The sequence below is a fragment of the Neomonachus schauinslandi genome, chromosome 10, assembly GCF_002201575.2.
Source record: "Neomonachus schauinslandi chromosome 10, ASM220157v2, whole genome shotgun sequence".
Classification (NCBI taxonomy): domain Eukaryota; kingdom Metazoa; phylum Chordata; class Mammalia; order Carnivora; family Phocidae; genus Neomonachus; species Neomonachus schauinslandi.
Window position 1 is genome coordinate 65,613,884 of NC_058412.1, and position 19,038 is coordinate 65,632,921.

General features: G+C 41.7%; 1 protein-coding gene across 1 annotated transcript in view; it reads right to left on the minus strand.

Annotated features, from left to right (window-relative positions):
* Positions 1–17,024, minus strand: part of SPTBN1 (spectrin beta, non-erythrocytic 1) — a 143,605-nt gene extending 126,581 nt beyond the window's left edge. The window contains exon 1 of the mRNA XM_044918587.1: positions 16,820–17,024. Coding sequence (XP_044774522.1) covers positions 16,820–16,967 — 148 coding nt within the window. The 5' untranslated portion in view covers positions 16,968–17,024. The remainder of the gene's footprint in view (positions 1–16,819) is intronic.
* Positions 17,025–19,038: the final 2,014 nt, after the last annotated feature.

A 19,038-nucleotide genomic window follows, 5' to 3' on the forward strand; every position in this document is an offset into this window, starting at 1 on the left:
CCTCTCCTGTGAGAAGTGAGACTCTTCTCTGCTGACCACAGACTTGTGTTCACTTCATCACCTATCTCTGTATTTTTTTTTTAAAGATTTTATTTATTTATTTGCCAGAGAGAGAGAAAGCATGAGCACAAGCAGGGGGAGGGGCAGGCAGAGAGAGAAGCAGGCTCCCCACTGAGCAAGTAGCCCGATGTGGGGCTCGGTCCCAGGACCCTGCGGTCATGACCTGAGCCGAAGGCAGACGCTTAACCGACTGAGCCACCACCCAGGCGCCCCCTATCTCTGTATTGCTACTATTAATCACAGTACCTGGTAGGTGCTCAATAAAATTTCACTTAGTCATTCACTAATAATGAATTAAACAAAAAATCAAATACCACCTTACTCATTTAATAATCATGATTCACACAGCTTAAAAACAGAGAGGCGACTTTGATGTCCTTTAAATGCACCTGCTACCACAGGGTTTCCTGTTAAAAACTCTAATTAGTAGATCAATTAGTAACATTTTGAAAAAAATGGGAGAGAATACAAAACATCATAGCATCTCATGAATTCAAGTTCAGCATTACATTGTGAAACTTAAATGTGGGTGAATACACAAACATACCCATATACATTAATTTTTGTGTGTACTGATTACCGTGTAAAATATATTTGCTACTGATATTCTGCTCAAATTTTTTTTCTGTCAAAATCTTAAGTCAGTTATAGATTGGATCAACATGATCAGTCTGAAGTCTTCTGTTCAGTTTAAAAAACACAGAAACTTCATCCTCTATGATAAAATTCAGTCAGACAATAACGGTGTTAGGTGTGCCAATTAAAATGGCTCCCTGAATGTGGGGGGGGGGTTTAAAAAAAAAAAAAAAAAAAAACCCTCATGTGGGCACACCTGAAGATTATACCTGATTAAATGCACAAAGCAAGCTGCACCAGCACACCTGTTAATTCAGTGCTGTGGGGTTTGGGTTTCGAATTAGTATCAAGTATATCCTCCAGCCTTGCCTCCTCTCCATCCTGTATTTCTCAAGGCAGTCTTGAATACCTCTACATTATTTACAAGCGTCCCTACTAACACTGGCCGCCTTCCCTCAAATGCTTGGATGCAACTCCAGGGACGGTGTGTTTAGGGGCTCAGGGAAGAAGCTGGAAGCACACACTAATCCTCTGCAGAGCGACCAGTTCTGGGTATCAAGTTTTGTGTTTTCATCATAGGGACATATAAAGGGCTAACTGATTTGGTCTGTAAACTCATTTCTCCAAAATCAAATTCAGGAATGTCAACCCATGGAACTGTCCAACCCATCTCAGAAAAGGTAAAAATCGACCAAGGGCCAAGCAGGCTAAATGACACACTGCCAGTCCCATGGACCTAGAAAGGTGCTGGATAGCTTTTGTTGTTGTTAACCAAAGAAAAGGTTTAAATTAGACACCAGTTAAAACAACAATGACAATAGCACTCTAGTCCATGTGTAGCCTAGTCTGAGGGACAGATGAATGGTCTTTGGCCGTCACTTTTCACTTATATAGTGAAATATAAGTATTCTAGGAACCATAAACTACAATTATAGCATTCCATCCCCTGTCATGTTTGGCCACCATAGTCACCAAATTCCCTATGTCCTTAAAGTAACAATACATTATTCCAGGAGGACAACTGTGGCCAGCATTTATAAATCTGTAAAGAACCATTAAATCATCAAACTCCAGGGGCGCCTGGGTGGCTCAGATGGTTAAGCGTCTGCCTTCAGCTCAGGTCATGATCCCAGGGTCCTGGGATCGAGTCCCACATCGGGCTCCTGACTCAGCGGGGAGTCTGCTTCTTCCTCTCCCTCTGCCTCTCCCACTGCTCATGCTCTCTCTCTCTCTATCTCTGTGTCTCAAATGAATAAATAAAATCTTTAAAAAAAAAAAATCATCAAACTCCAACTGTTGGCACCCACTCGAGGCTAACTGACACACGGGGGAACAGAGGCAAACTTCAGGCCAACCTAGGAGTGCATGCCTCTTTATAGAGATGCCCCCATCGAGCATCTTCAGCATCCTGAAACATGGAAGGTAAAGAGAGAGCTTTTGAGAGAGGTCCAGAAATACTGCAATGACCTGAGGAAGGAGTGGACAAATAAATCTTTAGCTCTAACTCTTTTGGGCAAAAAAGTATAAAACCCTAGGGGCAGACACGTGCAACACAAAAGGAAGCAGGGGCCACTCAGAGAGCATCATGTGAAAGATATCCGATCCTCTGTGTAATGGTTTGTACCAGCTTAAAAATAATGCCCCAAACTTCCAAAAGCATCTCTATAAGTTAATATTGTAGTAGAGAGATGAGATCCTGCAAGAATGAAACTCTAAGACAAATACTCTCTGGTGAGAGAAAGATTAAACTCCAGATTCTAATTATCAACTGGCCCTGCTTCTGCTTATTGCTAGGGGGAAAAAAAAGGTGTTTCAATAATATGCGTGGAAAGTATCTCAAAAGATATGCATCAAATTTTTAAAAGGAATTATCTCTTACATTTTAATGTAAAATTCTTAAAGAACTAACTCTTTGATGGGTATCACAGAAATTAGGGACAAATTTTCCCCAGAGGAAGTGGGAACTTGGTAGCTCTGACCATGAATGGGCTCTTCAATCTGACAAGTAAAAGCACCTAACTGCATTTTGATTTCTATGATGCACTGTAGGAAATGTTGAAAGAAGTATTATTCAGTCACAATCTCAAGGGGTTTACTGATCAGCTGGAGAGAAAATATGGATACACCCACCTTGAGCACACACATAAAACTAATATGACTCAGGGGGTAGGATACAGAAATACAACAGCCAAAGAAATATCTTGAAGAGGTCAGCGTGAACCACACAGGAGATGGCTTCATGGAGGAGCCTGGGCTCAGGTTGGGAGACAGTGGAGAGGCTCGGGTTTCCTGAAGGCCTACAGGGCGATCCAATAGGTAACAGGGAATGCAGGGAGGGCGGGGGACTGGCAAATGGCCTGGCATCTCTCTGATGCTGTTAAGATGCCTATGGACACAATCATGCAGCTAGTAAAGCAATTTCACATAGGTGCTCAAGAAATCTAAGGAGTCTGCAGAAATTTAAACCTGTACGGCAAAATTTTTCTCAGCCTCACCCAATAACATGTGTCCATCACCCAATTATGTCACTACCTTAGGGTTCTGAAAATTCATAGGTTTGCAGGAAAGAGGTCAAAACTCACGCTTAGCAAATTCCCTTGAAGATTACCCCAATCAGAATAACGAAGAAGAACTGTGGAAAGGGGACATGTTTTTCTTTTTCTTTTTTAAAGATTTTATTTATTTATTAGAGAGAGAGAGAGACAGCACGAGAAGGGGGAGCTGCAGAGGGAGAGGCAGGCTCCCGCTGAGCAAGGAGCCCAATGTGAGGCTCGATCCAGGACCCTGGGATCATGACCTGAGCCAGAGGCAGACGTTTAACCGACTGAGTCACCCAGATGCCCTGGGACATGTTTTTCAACCAGAGAATGAAGAGGCTAAGATTTAGGTTTTGGGGAAGCATCACAACACTTTTATGTAATCCTGTCACATTCACTGCTTATTTTATACACAAAATCTACTTCCCCGAAATAGATTAAATGTGGGTAAGGAGCATGCTAATATGGTGTTTACATTGTTGTAATGCTAAAAAATCTGGAATGATGCTCTGTTACTGGCCACCTGTCATACTCTAAGAATGGTGCTGATCCTTGAGGCCTCAAGAAAACAGAATGGGACAGCCTGTTTCCAAGTAACAAAATTATCAAATCCTAAGTTAACAACTTAGGTGCAAACGAAGCATCTTCTTAGAGGCATATTCAAAAGACTGAAATGCTAATGTTCATTTCTCTTTGTGAACTTTATTGTTTCAAACACCTTAAAGGAAGCTGCACATTATTGGTTGTTTAAAAAAAAAAAGATTTTAGGGGCGCCTGGGTCCCGCATCGGGCTCCCTGCTCGGCGGGGAGTCTGCTTCTCCCTCTGACCCTCTTCCCTCTCATGCCCTCTGTCTCTCATTCTCTCTGTCTCAAATAAATAAATAAAATCTTTAAAAAAAAAAAAAAGATTTTATTTATTTGAGAGAGAGAGCACACACAAGTGGGGGGGGAGGGGCAGAGGCAGAGGGAGAAGCAGGCTCCCCACTAAACAGGGAGCTCAACACTGCGCTCAATCCCAGGCCTCCGGGATCATGACCTGAGCACAAGGCAGGCTTAACCAACTGAATCACCCAAGTGCCCCTGCTTTTTTTGTTTTTTTAAGAAAGCAATCAGACAATAGCAAATGTCACCTTATCATTTTATAACAGTTTTATTTCTGGATCAAGAACATCAATCTATCTGAAAATGTGCTGTGAGCATTTTTGTTACTTATTGTCATCTGCCCAGCACTGCCATGCTCTTACATCCCTCCACACCCTGCACACAGTTCACTGGTCAGGAGTGGCCCCCTGACCAAAGCCTAATAAACCAGCCTCCCTATCAACCGCCCCCCCCCCCACCATGTTTCCAACTGTAACTAGAAGAATGGGGAGAGTGGCGGATACATCCAGCAGCAGACAGCAATCATCTTTCAGTCACCTGGAAGACCACCTCCAATGGGAGAGACAGAAGCTAAAAACAAGAGACTGAGAGATGGAAAGCCTTAATTTCTGTGGTTCCAGGGCCTGTCTACACCCTGCCTTTCCCTCGGATTAGCTGTTTAACTCTTCCTTTGATCATGCAGAATGCCCCAGTATCGTTCTCCAAAAGTCCCAATATAAAGTACAGTCTTCCACCACACCACAATTCTGCATTAGAAATGCCAACCACAGCCTCTAACTTCCAGCCAAATGCCCTCTACGTTGTGGATGGATGGGGCTGGTATGTTTTGTACAAATGGCTTCCTGCTCTTCACCTGTATGGTGGATACTACTACTACTACTTCTTTTCCTTCGTTTTTTTTGGGGGGGGGGGAGAGAGAGAGAAAGGGAGGGGCAGAGGGAGAGGGAGAGAGAAAATCCCAAGCAGGTTCCATGGCCAGCACAGAGCCCTACACAAGGCTCAGTCCCATGACCCCGAGATCACGACCCAAGCCGAAATCAAGAGTTAGACTAAACTCAGCCGAATGAGCCACTCAGGCACCCCGTTGGATACCTCTTCTAAAAATAATCATTTGTAGGGGCCCCTGGCTGCCTCAATCTATAGAGCATGTGACTCTAGATCTCAGGGTGGTGAGTCTGAGTCCCACGCTGGGTGTGGAGCTTACTTAAAATGTAAATAAGTAAATGAATAAATATGTGTACGTATGTAATCATTTCTAAGTATCCAGGTGGTCACGGCCTGGAATAAAAAGATCACTTGGGCCAATCCGAGCCCCATCTCTGTATCCAACCTCATAGAGGTGTGAACTAGAGAAAACCAGGATATTGAGTGAGTCCTCTGGCAATGCGGTCCAAAGAGAAAGGACTGGCAAGAGGTAGAGCTGGAACTACAGTACACCAAAGCCATGTGTGAGCTGAGTAAGGAAGGGGCAGATACTATTACTACGCCCAGGACCCCGGTGAATGAGGCACAAAGCCCATGTGAAAGATGAAGCATGTCTCCAGCCCCACAGTGGCCGCAGTCACTGATGGATTTCTAGGTCTCGTCAGCCTGCAATCTTGCACTGGCCCTCCCCCCATGCCTCCCTTACTCCACCAAAGACATAGGCTTTTTTATTCAGATAATTCAAGTGGATTTCTGTTCCTGACACCAGAAAGAACTAACCAAAAATAACTTTGAATGCAGGATTCTTTTGGGAGAAGCCAAAGAGCAGACACAGACCAAATGCTTGTTACCTTGTTGCCCAGATCCCTCCTAGGGGATTACTATTTAATGGGAGCATGTCAAAACTGACAAATATACAGTGTAATAACCAAAGCCATCTTCTCTCATCAACTTGGTGTCAAAAATCAAAATGTAATTTAAGAAACTATCTAACATCTAGGCATCAATCCCTCTACAAATCAGAAAACTAAATTGAATGGTATCACTGAAGATGGTAGTTAAATAAGACCTTAGCTCTTTGAACTGCATTAATATAAAACCTACTTTGACACTTCCAGTTTTTTCTTATCATGTGACATGTTTTATTTGTAAAGTGTAGAGGACTTTACAAATGTCCTGTATGTAAATTGTACTTTATCTTCCTGTGATGGTACCTGTTCACAGGTCTACTTTAGTAGAAACCGGCGAAGGAGTTAAACTATGTAAGTGAATTTAATAAAGGCAACAAATAATGACCACAGGAGACACCGAACAACGAAATGGAAAACTTCCTAAGTCCACAGTACTTTCAGATATCCACAATGGATCTGCCATCTGTTTCCAGGAACTGCCAGATAAAAAAAGTATTATGATGTTGGTAGCTTTCATAGAATTTTCCTGTTCTTTCTCAGTGTTCTACCACAATTATTTACATAAGAGAGCTGAGGGAGAAATGAGGTACTGATGCACGTTGTAACATAGATGAACCCTGAAAATGTTAAGTAAAAGAAACCCAGTCACAAAAGGCCACACAGTGCTTGATTCCCTTTTATATAAAATGCCCAGAATAAGCAAATCCGTAGTCAGAAAGTAGAGTAGTGGTTGCCTGGAGCAAGGGGGAGTGGGAAAATGGGAAGTGGCTGCTAATGTGTATGGGATTTCTTTCTGGGGTGATAACAATGTTCTGGAATTAGTGGTGACTGGTGCACAGCCCTGCGAGTAGATGAAAAACCACTAAAGTGTATACTTGACAGAGACAAATTCTATGATATGTAAATTATAGCTCAATAAAGCTGGTATTTTAAGAGTCAGACAGATGGGGACGGGGCACATTGGCAGAGAGAGCCAGGAAAAGCCTAAGAGAAGAAAAAAATCTTAAGTTTTTCCTCTTGCTTACCCAGGCAGTCCCCAACAAGAAATAGGTTATACTCCCTAACAAGTTCATTCACAAATTAACCATAAATGTATGGGATTTTCTCATAGAAATGGTGATTGGAATTCCTTAAAAGTAAGAGGCTGACTTAAGGAGAAGTATTCTGGTGGGGTGGGAAAAGGAGGTAAGGCAAAGGCTAAGGGTGGAGGAAGAGAGGACTAAGGGAGTGAGGATCAAGGGCAGTCCTGCCAGGTGGCTGAGAAATGAGAATGGGGCTCTAGAAGACAGGGGCAGGAACGGGGGCTGGGTTAGGAAGGGGGAATGGTATGTGGTTAAGCGGTGTAGTGAAGGAGAGGAAGCGTAGGCCGTGCTCCCCGCCAGGACCATTCACCTCAGACACTCCCAGATGTCAGCACTGCTAAGGGGAGCACAGAATGTGAAGGGTATAAGGGACATCAGCAGGAACCCAAGCTGATTTCCAGAGTGGGAAGGGGTTATCTCCAGCAGTCAGAGGAAAGGGAGGGAAAGAAAACCTGAGAGAACTGTACCCAAACAAGAAAGAAACCATTCCTGCATTCCTCTGGTCAGGAAACGACTGAAGCTGTATGTACACACTAAATAAACTGAGGGTATAACCTGGAACGACATGTAATGCCTAAACAGACTTTCTCCTCAATAGTTTCCACGAACCTCTTCGGGATGAAATGCTCTTTCAGATTCAGATTTCACAAATGATGGGTGGTATATTTACTGTGCACTAGGGACCATGCCTCTCTCTCATATAATCCCAAATAATACAAAAATTTAGGGAAACAGCTTCAAGAGTGGATGAGGAAAATAATGGATAGCTGTTAAAGCCCTGTTAATCCTGACTATAAAAACCCATTCCCTCATACTAGAAGCCTTTCCCTTGGGCCAGAGAAATGTTCCATCCCAACAGGACAGGTGGGTGTGCAAATAAGAAAAGCTCTCAACTGGGGCGCCTGGGTGGCTCAGTCGTTAAGCGTCTGCCTTCGGCTCAGGCCATGATCCCAGGGTCCTGGGATAGAGCCCCGCATCGGGCTCCCTGCTCCGCGGGGGGCCTGCTTCTCCCTCTCCCTCTCCCTCTCCCGCTGCTTGTGTTCTCTCTCTCTCTGTGTCTCTCTCTGTCAAATAAATAAAAAAAATCTTTAAAAAAAAAAAAGAAAGAAAGAAAAGCTCTCAATTAATTTTAGAGGAATGAGTCCAAGCTTGAGAAGCCAAAAGCAGACTTTCTATTTTAACGAGAGGGGTCCTCAGGGATCTGCAGCCTGGCCTCTTCAGTTTTGCGGCGGTGGAAACAAAGCAGCCGTGCCCAGGTTCAAGGCCCCGTTGCTCCCCAAGTTCCAATGATCTTCACACGACTCCATCCACCCTCTTCAAGTGACTGCCGTTCTTCCTCGTGATCACCACTTGCCTCTAAGTTACTAGAGCACTAACTGCCTATACCACCTTCCTGGCACTTGCATACAGGTTTAGTTAGTGTTTCATGTAAATAGGTTTTATCTTCCCAATTAGACAATTCTAGACCAAGTTTTACAGATCTCTTTATATATCCAATAGCACACTGACTTTGTACTCTCACTAGAAAGAAGTCAAATATTTTACATGTCTATATGTTATACGTATATATTTGTATATATATTTTGATGCATGCTATTCATATTATAAATATTATTCACATATATAATTTATTATATATATCATACATTTGCATATATTTTATATATATATATTTTTTATTCATTTTGGCAGGAGCAGTGGATTGTGAATTAACAGTCTAAATCTGGAAGGTTTCTAAGTAAAGCCATCATATTAGAGGAGACCATAAAAAATATAAAGCCAATATCTAAACCATCTCATTAAAAACTCATGATTGTAGGTAGAAAAGACATTAAGATATCTCTGGAAAAAGGTAAACTTAAAAATCTTTTAAGGTTTTAAAAGTAGGTTTTCCTCTGTCCAAGTGCAGGTCTATCTATTCTGGAATTAAGTAAACAATTGAAGTACATAACTTTAATGATAGCTTGAAATTTGCAGTCACTTGGGAGAAAGTGATGACAAGTTCTGCTCTAATTCTCAGTGTAGAATCCAGCTCTTTTCCTCCTGAGGAAACCCTGTGCCTGAATTTTTTTTATCTATCACTGCAGAATTTTCTTTAGGATATACTTTTCAAGTTTCCCTACTAATTTTAATGCACACTCTAATTTAGGCCCAGAGAAATGTTCTGCCCTCCTGGAGATTACAAATGAGAAGGCCCCAACAGTGATAGGGGTTGGGGGGGGCCTCAATCACCGTTGGGACCAGGAGGATCCACCCACACAGCGGCTGGAATGAGGCCTGGGATTAGAGGAAGAATGTGCTTCTCCTGCCAGGAGACAGCCCTATACTCAGTTTGGGCAGAACATGAAGGCTTCTTAGGTGTCGAGATATCAAAACATAAACTGTGACCTACTTACTGGGAGAAAGAGCAGACTACTATTTTAAAGAAGAGATAAAAAGTTGATTTTCACTTTGGTGGGAAATACTCAGAGGTAAGAAGGTACGAATATTAAGTGAGAATACTAGGGCCATGTCCCAGGAAAAGTGTTTCTCAAAGTGTATCATATGCATTAAAAATGTGGACTACTGGGCTCCCTCCTACATTAGTGAATCTCAACTTATGGGGGCTCTTGAATTATGCATTTTTAAACAAGTGTGCTGTTCAGTCTTCTGCATCCAAAAACAGTGCTTGAGAGCAGTGCCAAATTTTCAGCTGAAAGAGCAGAGTGCAGATGTGCTGGAGGATCTATCTGTTGCTACCTTGCATCCACTGAAAAGTAGTACTGGAAAGCACAAAAAGGAGAACTATTCATTTTTACAATAACGATTCAACTGATGCATTATTCCTGATCAGAATTTAAATTCACATTTAGCCAAGTGGCCAACTACTTACTGCTTTATAAATATACCCTAGACCAAATACTTGATGGTATTTTAAAGCTCACATTTGTTTGGCAGGATCTATAAGGTTTTAGCCAATAAAAGTGTCTGTGTGAAGGCACTCCAGTTGCACCATCCAAATCAGTAGCCATCGGCCACACGTGACTACTGACCATGAGAAATGTGGCTAGTAAAATATATATTGGATTTCAAAGACTTAGTAGAAAAAAATGTAAACTATCTACTTTCTTATACTGATTGCACATTGATATAATATTTTGGATGATTTGATTAACTGAAATATCTTACTTAGAAAGTTAAAAATCATACGTGGCTGGTATTACATTTCTTTTAGGAAATACTGCTCTAAATATTTAAAGCATATCAGCGGTTTAGCTGATTAAAATGCTCCACCAAGATTCTTGGTCACTCAAATGACTATCACTCAAATGACTATGTTTAAAGGGAGTCTGGCCTATACATATAATAACTAATAACTTATATACTTTATGGATGTGATGTAAAGGATACAATTAGGTGCCTTCAGCTCATTTTTCTATGGCTATCAGCTGTCCTTGATTCCGCACTAACCATGTAAGCTCAAGGTCAATTTCTTCTGCTAAGTCCATAGCTTAGCAGAAAGGCTCTTATGCATAATTTTAGCTCATAAATGTTGATGAGTGACATCTCCCAAAGGAATTTCATTTTTAATTTCTTTTTTCAATACTTATTTATACACAGGCTTTTTCCTACCACTTCTCTATGTCATGATTTTGGGGGGGAGAAATTAAAACTTCTGAATGTGATATTAGATGTTAAGATGTTTTTATGCTTTGTTTTCCTCATTACAAAATAGTTCAGATTTTATTTCAGGAAAAAAATTCAGTTAAGTAAAAAGGAAAGTCACTCAGAAATAAACACTATTTTGGTGTATATCCTCCCAATTTTTAAAATTCACTGTTTATGAGTGTTGATACAAAGATTAATTCTAATTACATTATCTTTTTTTTTTTTTTTTTGAGATAAAGAGTGTGTGCTGGGAGTGTGGGGGAGGAGGAACAGAGGGAAAGGGAGAAAGAGAATCTTAAGCAGGCTCCACACCCAGTGCAGAGCCCCATGAAAGAGGGGGCCTCAATCTCATGACCCTGAGATCATGACCTGAGCTGAAATCCCAGAGTAGGATGCTCAACCGACTGAGCCACCCAGGCGCCCCAATTTTATCAATATTTTCAAGTGAAATGTTGTACTTTTTAAAGGATTTGTGTTGATTGTACAAAATATAACCTCCAACCATAAACACTTATCACTTATAAAAAGAGAAACATTTACCTTTTACATTTCTTTAAAAGATTAAGTTTTACATTTTTATTTCAAATAAAATGCTGCTTTGCAAAAAGCCCCGCTTATTTTGAATCCCTTTCTTCACCACCACATGTTCCACACTGCTGGGGCAATTTGGTCAGAGGTCAAGAATGTGGGTTTGCCATCATGGGATGCGGGAAATCATTTACAGAATGCATAAAAGTCACTTCATAGCACTCTGCCTTAAGGCTGAATTGGCACGGTACAATCTCTCTGCTACACAACATGATGCACAAGGCTTTCCTCATCTTCCTTCTAAATTATACATGGGAGTACACAATTTAGGCATAAGTATAAATCTCCCCAGCCTCGTATATATAAAATTTGCAAACATGGGGCAACAATCCATCTTAATTCGAATTACTTTCTAAAGTATTTCTAAGTCTTGACCTTTTGCAAGCTAATGATTTGAGAGACCCCCCCTCTACACCCAACTTGTGTGAGGGGGGAAACTTTCACATGAAGCTTTTCTTTACTGTGAGAAAAAGCAGCTGCTTCCATCCCACCAGCAGATTCCTTAGGCAGATTATGAAGACAGCAGAGTTCACTTCCCTATGCCTCCACTTGTGTTTTCCTCTGATGTTTCGGATACTAAAGACAGGGAGGGCTGGTGATGAGTGACTGCGAGGTGAATCAGACTAATTTTCAAGCAAAAAAGTCTTAAGGAGAATGGAAAGATTCAAAGCTCCCTGGGCAATGGAAGTGACCCAACTCCAGACTCTTTCATCTTTGGGATGATAAACTGGCACTTGACAAGTGACCGCAGGCCTGATTCCTACATTTTTAAAACATGGACGTGTTCCACATTATACCAGAGAAGCCATCTCCCCTGTGAAACATCTTACACCAAATGGGTGTCCCAGAATGCAATTCGCTTCTGACACTAATTGCATGGAGTGAGGGCAGATCCCCCAGCTGAAGGGATCTGTCCCCCAAGACTGCCTCCACTTCCAGATGACAGTCACAAGTCCCAGGCCACCACACTTCTGACTGATCAACAGTAAGTTCATGAACAACCCCCTCAGGTTCAAAAATTTACTAGGATGACTCACAGAATTCAGGAAAAAAACTTTACTTATGTTTGCTGGTTTATTATAAAGGATACAACTCAGGTACAGCCAAATGGAAGAGGTGTATATGCAAGGTGTGGTGGGGGGGGAGGGGTGCAGAACTTTCATGGCCTCTTAGGACCCACCACCCTTCCAACACACTAATGTGTTCCCCCAACCCAGAAGCTCTCCAAATACTGTCATATAGGGGTTTTTAGGGAAGTTTTAATATGTAGACATGCTTGAGTAAATCAATCATTGAGATTAAACTCAATCTCTAGGCCCCCCTCTTTCCCAGAAGGTAGGCTCAAAGTTCCCACCTTCTCATTATTTGGTCATTTCAGTGACCAGCCCCATCCTAACACTATATAAAGGCCTCACCCTAAGTCACCTCCACCAGCACAAATCCAGGTATGAGAAAGAAGGCTTTTCATGAATAACAAGACACTCAGAAAATTCCAAGGATTTTAGGGAGTTCTGTGCCAGGACTGAGGCTAAAAACAAAATTTATTTCTTATTATACCACAAAGTTAAAAGCAAGAAAAGGATGAAGGCAAGTAAAACTGAAATTAAGAACAGTTTTTACAACTCAAAGGAAAAATATATACATATACATAATATATGTTACCTATATATAAAACATATATACATAGCATCCTAATAATAGAGAATGTCTGTCAACTGGGTAAAAATTAGTAGCAAGTAGATTACCTCACCTTATTTCCTCAGATACAAACTTTTTTTTAAAAAAAGATTTTTATTTATTTAACACAGAGAGAGAGCACACAATCAGGCAGAGCATCAGGCAGAGGGAGAGGGAGAAGCAGACTCCCCGCTGAGCAGGGAGCCCGATTTGGGACTCAATCCCATGACCCTGGGATCATGACCTGAGCTGAAGACAGACGCTTAACTGACTGAGAGACCCAGGCGCCCCGAGATACAAACATTTAAAGCCACTTAGTAAAGGACACAATCCAAGGTGGTATTTACACTGTCAATACAAGATGTGCTGTGGGGCACCTGTGTGGCTCAGCTGTTATGCGTCTGCCTTCGGCTCAGGTCATGATCCCAGGGTCCTGGGATCGAGCCCCACATCGGGCTCTCTGCTCGGCAGCGGGAAGCCTGCTTCTCCCTCTCCCGCTCCCCCTGCTTGTGTTCCCTCTCTCGCTGTGTCTCTGTCAAATAAATAAATAAAATCTTAAAAAAAAAAAAATACAAGATGTGCTGTAAAAAGATGAATTCCTGCAGTAATGTCTTTTATATATCACCTCAGAATTCAGATTGGAGTCTAGAGAAGACTAAACATGTAGAGCACTTAAGAGGGACAGGTAACTTGCTATGTACATTTCCACTGCGCTAGCCAAGATTTCCCACTTCAGAACATGCATTTGTAACAGAAACCCTACAACAGCATTCCCTCACACTGGATCTATCACTGTATTACTTCCCTGTAAGAGAAAGTAAGATATTTCTCTTTTCTCAAAATGAGGTGCCAGCCTTCCACACCACTCCCACATTAAAGTGTGCCTTTAACATAACTCTGTTGAGTTTGATACTTTAATCCTTACTAGATTTTAGCTGAGTCTAGATGTAATGGTCTCAGACACTCAGGGGAATAAACCAGTCAACCACCAAGACTCCACACCAGTCTTGAAATGTGATTCCCCAGACCAGCTACATCAGCATCACCCAGAAACCTGTTAGAAATGCATATTATCGGGCGCCTGGGTGGCTCAGTTGGTTAAGCGACTGCCTTCGGCTCAGGTCATGATCCCAGGGTCCTGGGATCGAGTCCCACATCGGGCTCCCGGCTCAGCGGGAAGCCTGCTTCTCCCTCTCCCACTCCCCCTGCTTGTGTTCCTGCTCTCGCTGTCTCTGTCTCTGTCAAATAAATAAGTAAAATCTTCAAAAAAAAAAAAAGAAATGCATATTATCAAGCCCTATCCTCGGGCTGAATAAGAAACTCTGTGGGTGGGCCCAGCAATTAACAAGATGACCACGCAATTATGATGCATGCTCACATTCTAGAAGCATTCAGACACTGCTGAACTGTTCTGTTACTCTTTTTTTTTTTTAAATTCTGTTGCTCTTGTTTTCAGCATATAAGATTCTTAAAGAGCTCAGAGATTTTTTGGTCCCACAGAATAGGAAGTCAGATAACAAGAAAATTTCCTCCAATAAACAGATGGTTTTCCTGGTAACTACTGGATCCGCTGAAAGCAATTCTTTTTCTAAACATCACTTAACCCAGAGGCAACACGTTTTCTTTTCATTAACTTTCATGGTGACTCATGGCTTCTTCTAAACCACAAGATTTATTCCTGAGCCTTTTAAAGATCTTTTTTTTAAACATGTTTCAGTTACCCATTATCGATATTCTATACCAATGAGCTTTGAATCATTTTATATTTTACTGAATATAGAAAAATAGCAAAGTATACACTTGGGAGCCAGTCTGCCTTGGCCACTTATCAGCAGTGTGACCTTCGGCGAGCTACTTAATCTCTCTATGCATCAGTTTCCTCATCTATACACTGCAGATAATAGTAATGTCCCTCGTATATGGTTGTTATGGGATTAACTGTTAATACATACAATGCATTTAGAACAGCGCCTGCACACGGGAAGCACCTTGTTAAATGCTTACTATTCCTATCATAACTACAGTAGTTCAGGGACCTAGATAACAGAGAGGGAAAGCCACCCCAGGAAGTGATAGGACAACTGATCGATACTAAAGCCAGCTGGGGATCTCCCCTGGAACTGCAGGAAAGATCAGATACAAAGAGCAAGGAACTACTCTACAATTGCAGGTACAACTTTCCATACAAGAGAGGTAATGCGTAGTCTAGAACCAGAAAGTAAATGACTCATGATCAAGGGTAACTGGCCACCGATATCATACTGATCTAAAGACTTAAATGAAGATTCAAGAAAAAGAGGTAAGAGATTAAGGTACAAATCAATCCACTGGCACTAGCCAGCCAGGAGCAAGGTTTCCATAAGGTTCCACGTTAATGAATAAGCTAGAAAATCTTCAATTCTAGAGTGACTACCTGGTTAATCATTCATTTATGCCCTCAAATCAGGCGAGCTCAAGAAAGATGGTTACATCACCACCACTCAAGAGACAATTTATCCTAAGGCAACTGGAGAATCCTGTAGCATTTAGTTGGCTGCATCCCCAGTATCCACTTCCCTTTTCCTGTTATATTCCAAATTTTCTAGCCAAGCTGTTCAGATGAGACTGACCCTTCCCCACCTCACCCCACAACCCCCCTCACTCCAGAAGTGTGTCAGGATTAGCTGATGTCAATCAGCATATCCTTTTCTCTGACTTTACTTGGAGAGGGATTGTGAGGGAGGCCTCTGGCCCAAGGCAGGATCAATCAGGCCAGTGAGACTGCTCCGAGGGCCATGGTAGAAGTCCTGGGGCAGCAGAGGTGCTCTTTTCTCCTGGATATCCTTACAGACAGATCTGGGACCTGGGGCAGCCGTCTTGGAACTACAAGACCAAAAAATGTAGAGAACGGAACTGGGCCCTGGTCACACTATTTAAGCCCAGGAGTAAGTCTTGCTTAAAGGCCAAATTTGTCTTCAATGTGACCAATACATTCTCTTTATCATTTAAACCACTTTGGGTTAGGTTTCCTTTTGCTTACAATCGAGAGAACTCTGAATGATACATGCATCATAATCAGATGACACCATAAAGGTAACAAGAAAAGTCAGCTATGCGAACAATTAACAGTAAACTTACCTGGCTGACATGGCTACAATTTATGGGTAACAATCAAAGACATTAAGGAAAAAAAAAAAAATCATTAACCCACTTTTCTCATTTGGAAACCATTTGATTTGAAATCTCAAAGTTTAGATGCAAGACCTTAAATAGACTCCACTTTGATCTCTGGTTTACATATATTCAGTATTGCTGAGTATTCATCATGATGGAACCCTTTCTGGATTTTCAGGGCAATTTCAGGGCAAGACACTGCCCACCCCAACTAGGGCGAGGGTGAAAGCGTGTTCTAAGCATTCAACAGCAACAAGGGAGTGAGAAATCACAAAGGAAGGATGTGTTTATGCTAATTTTAATGAGTCGATAGCAAACTGACCTGTTATAGCATTAAACATGCCCTTAACAGATTAAGCTATTGCTTTTTTACATCTAAAACCCTTGCATGTGATACTAACCACCCTTGGTCACCCAAAGTAAGTACTCTACTACTGTAACAAGTCAGGTCAACTAATGTATCACAGGAACTAAGCACACAGGCTAATGTGTATATTTTTCTGTATATAGTCCAGTAGGCTGCATTATTTTGAAACATAAGATGAGTCAAAAAATTCTTACAAACCTAGAGCACCTCCAAAAATCACACAATCATTTTGGCCTTAGGAGGGACAGTTCTCCAAATATGGACCTGGCTATCTTATGCAACGGTCAGCTTGCCCTCCTGGCACATACTGATGTGGAGGGGAGCTGACCTTCTTGTAGGGGAGACAGGGTGGGTGATTTTAAAGGGAGCGCTAAGGGCCGCTGGGCCTCTGTAGAGGGGCAGGAGGAGACGCACCTGCCAGAGCCTTGATGCGGGAGCGCTCGAAGAGCCTCGCGGAGCTGTTCTCATTGTCCCAGTCATCCACGTCCCAGCGGTTGTTGACATCGCTGTACTGCTGTTGGATCTCAATGTTGTCATAGTCTGTGGCTACTGTGGTCGTCATCCTGAACTGTCTCAGCTGCTCCTCCACATCAGCTCCTTCTTAGAGTTCTGTGACAAAGGGAAAGAAGACCCGATTTAGATGTCTAAAGTGCGCCACGTCCCTAAGAAACCTGCTGGATTAGAGGTGAGTAGAAGATGAGACAATTCCTACAAGTCAAGAACAGATTTCCGGGGTCAATCGAAGATAATTTTGAACATCAGCACTGCCTCAGAACAGGTGTATGACCTGGGCCAGGGTACGTAACATCTCTGAGCCTCAGTTTCCCCAACCATTAAAAAGGAAAGATAGGGGCGCCTGGGTGGCTCAGTTGGTTGAGCGACTGCCTTCGGCTCAGGTCATGATCCCAGGGTCCTGGGATCGAGTCCCGCATCGGGCTCCCTGCTCGGCGGGAAGCCTGCTTCTCCCTCTCCCACTCCCCCTGCTTGTGTTCCCTCTCTCGCTGTGTCTCTCTCTGTCAAATAAATAAATAAAATCTTTAAAAAAAGTAAAGATAGTCTCCATGTTGTTGAAAGGACTGAATGAAATGACAGACACCCAATCCAGGGTGGGTTTCTTCCCTCTTTGTAAAGTTTAAGCTTTGCAATTTTAAAGTTTTACGGAAGCTGGATGAATACCTACTTGGGGCTTCTGAATGAACTCATTTTTTTCTACTCTGTACCACCATAAACTATAACCTTTTAGCTTCTCCTGGAAATTCATAAAATGTTATATAAGAGAACATGTTGTTTCACCTAAATATCTCATTTTCCTATTAGAAAACAGATGCCTAAGATCAAATGAGTTAGTAAATGTAAGTCACCAAGGACAGTTCCAGTGCACAGTAGAGGCTTAATAAGGAACGACTGCAATTATTTATATTGCAATTATTTACAAATTCTATGACCAAGACCCAGTTCTCAGGGACCAACCCAGGGCACAGGAACAAATAAGAAACAAGAACCTAGGCCTCAACTTTTGGTCCACTGCTATCTTCACTTTATCAAAATGCCCTCAGAGAATTATGAGAATACATTTAGCTTTAAATATAGCTTCTTCCCTCTTCAGTACAGCTATGATGCATCCACTGAACCGGAATGTACTGAGAACTTACTACATGCTCAGCACTGTTTCAGATGCTAGGGATAACAGTAAACAAGATAAGGAAGGACTCAGCTCCAGGGAAGCCTATGGCCTTGTAGGAGGAGCCGGACAAAAAGCACACAAGAAAAGGCAAAATAGTTGCAAGAAAATAAAAAAGCGGAGGCAATAGAGTCGTGATCAACCACACTGTATTATAAACTTCAAAGTTGCTAAGAGACTAGATCTTACTGTTCACACCACCAAAAAAAAAAAAAAAGAAAGAAATGCTAATTACGTGATGTGATAGAGCCCGTTAGCTAATGCTACAGTAGTGATCATATTGTAATACAGAAATATATGAAATCAACATGTTGTTGATTTCCTTAAACTTACACAATGTTATACATCAAATATATCTCAATTTAGGAAAGAAAGAGAGATTGAGACTATTTCATATTTCAGATCTAGTGGTCAGGGAAGGCCTCTCTGAGTCAGTATTTAAAGTGAGATTTCAGCGTCAAAAAGGAACAGGTCACGCCCAGATCAAGAGAAATAGCACTTCCAGGCAAAGGAAAGCCTTTATGTTGAGAAGCAGGATAGCTTGTTGGAGGAATGAAGAAGTCAATGACCCATATAAGCACCCACCGTGGCTCAAACACAAGCATTTGGATGGAAGTAAAATCCTGGATACCAATCATGTAGACATAATCAATCCCAGCCATATAGACTTATCAGTAGATTAATTTTAACACCTACATTAGAATGTATTTACCAGATTTCATAAAAACACACAAAAAAATGACAGAAACCTAAACCAATAAGTATGTTATATTGATCTTACTGTTTGTCACTTTTAACGCCGAGTCCTAACCCCCTTCAAAAAAAGAAAAGTCGATTGTGTCATGTACCATTTGACCTTGGAGGTGGTTAATTTTCATAACTATGTCAATACCAAAGACTTTCATAAAATTCAGCCTTGGAGGATGCCATCTCTAAAAAAAAAAAAAAAAAA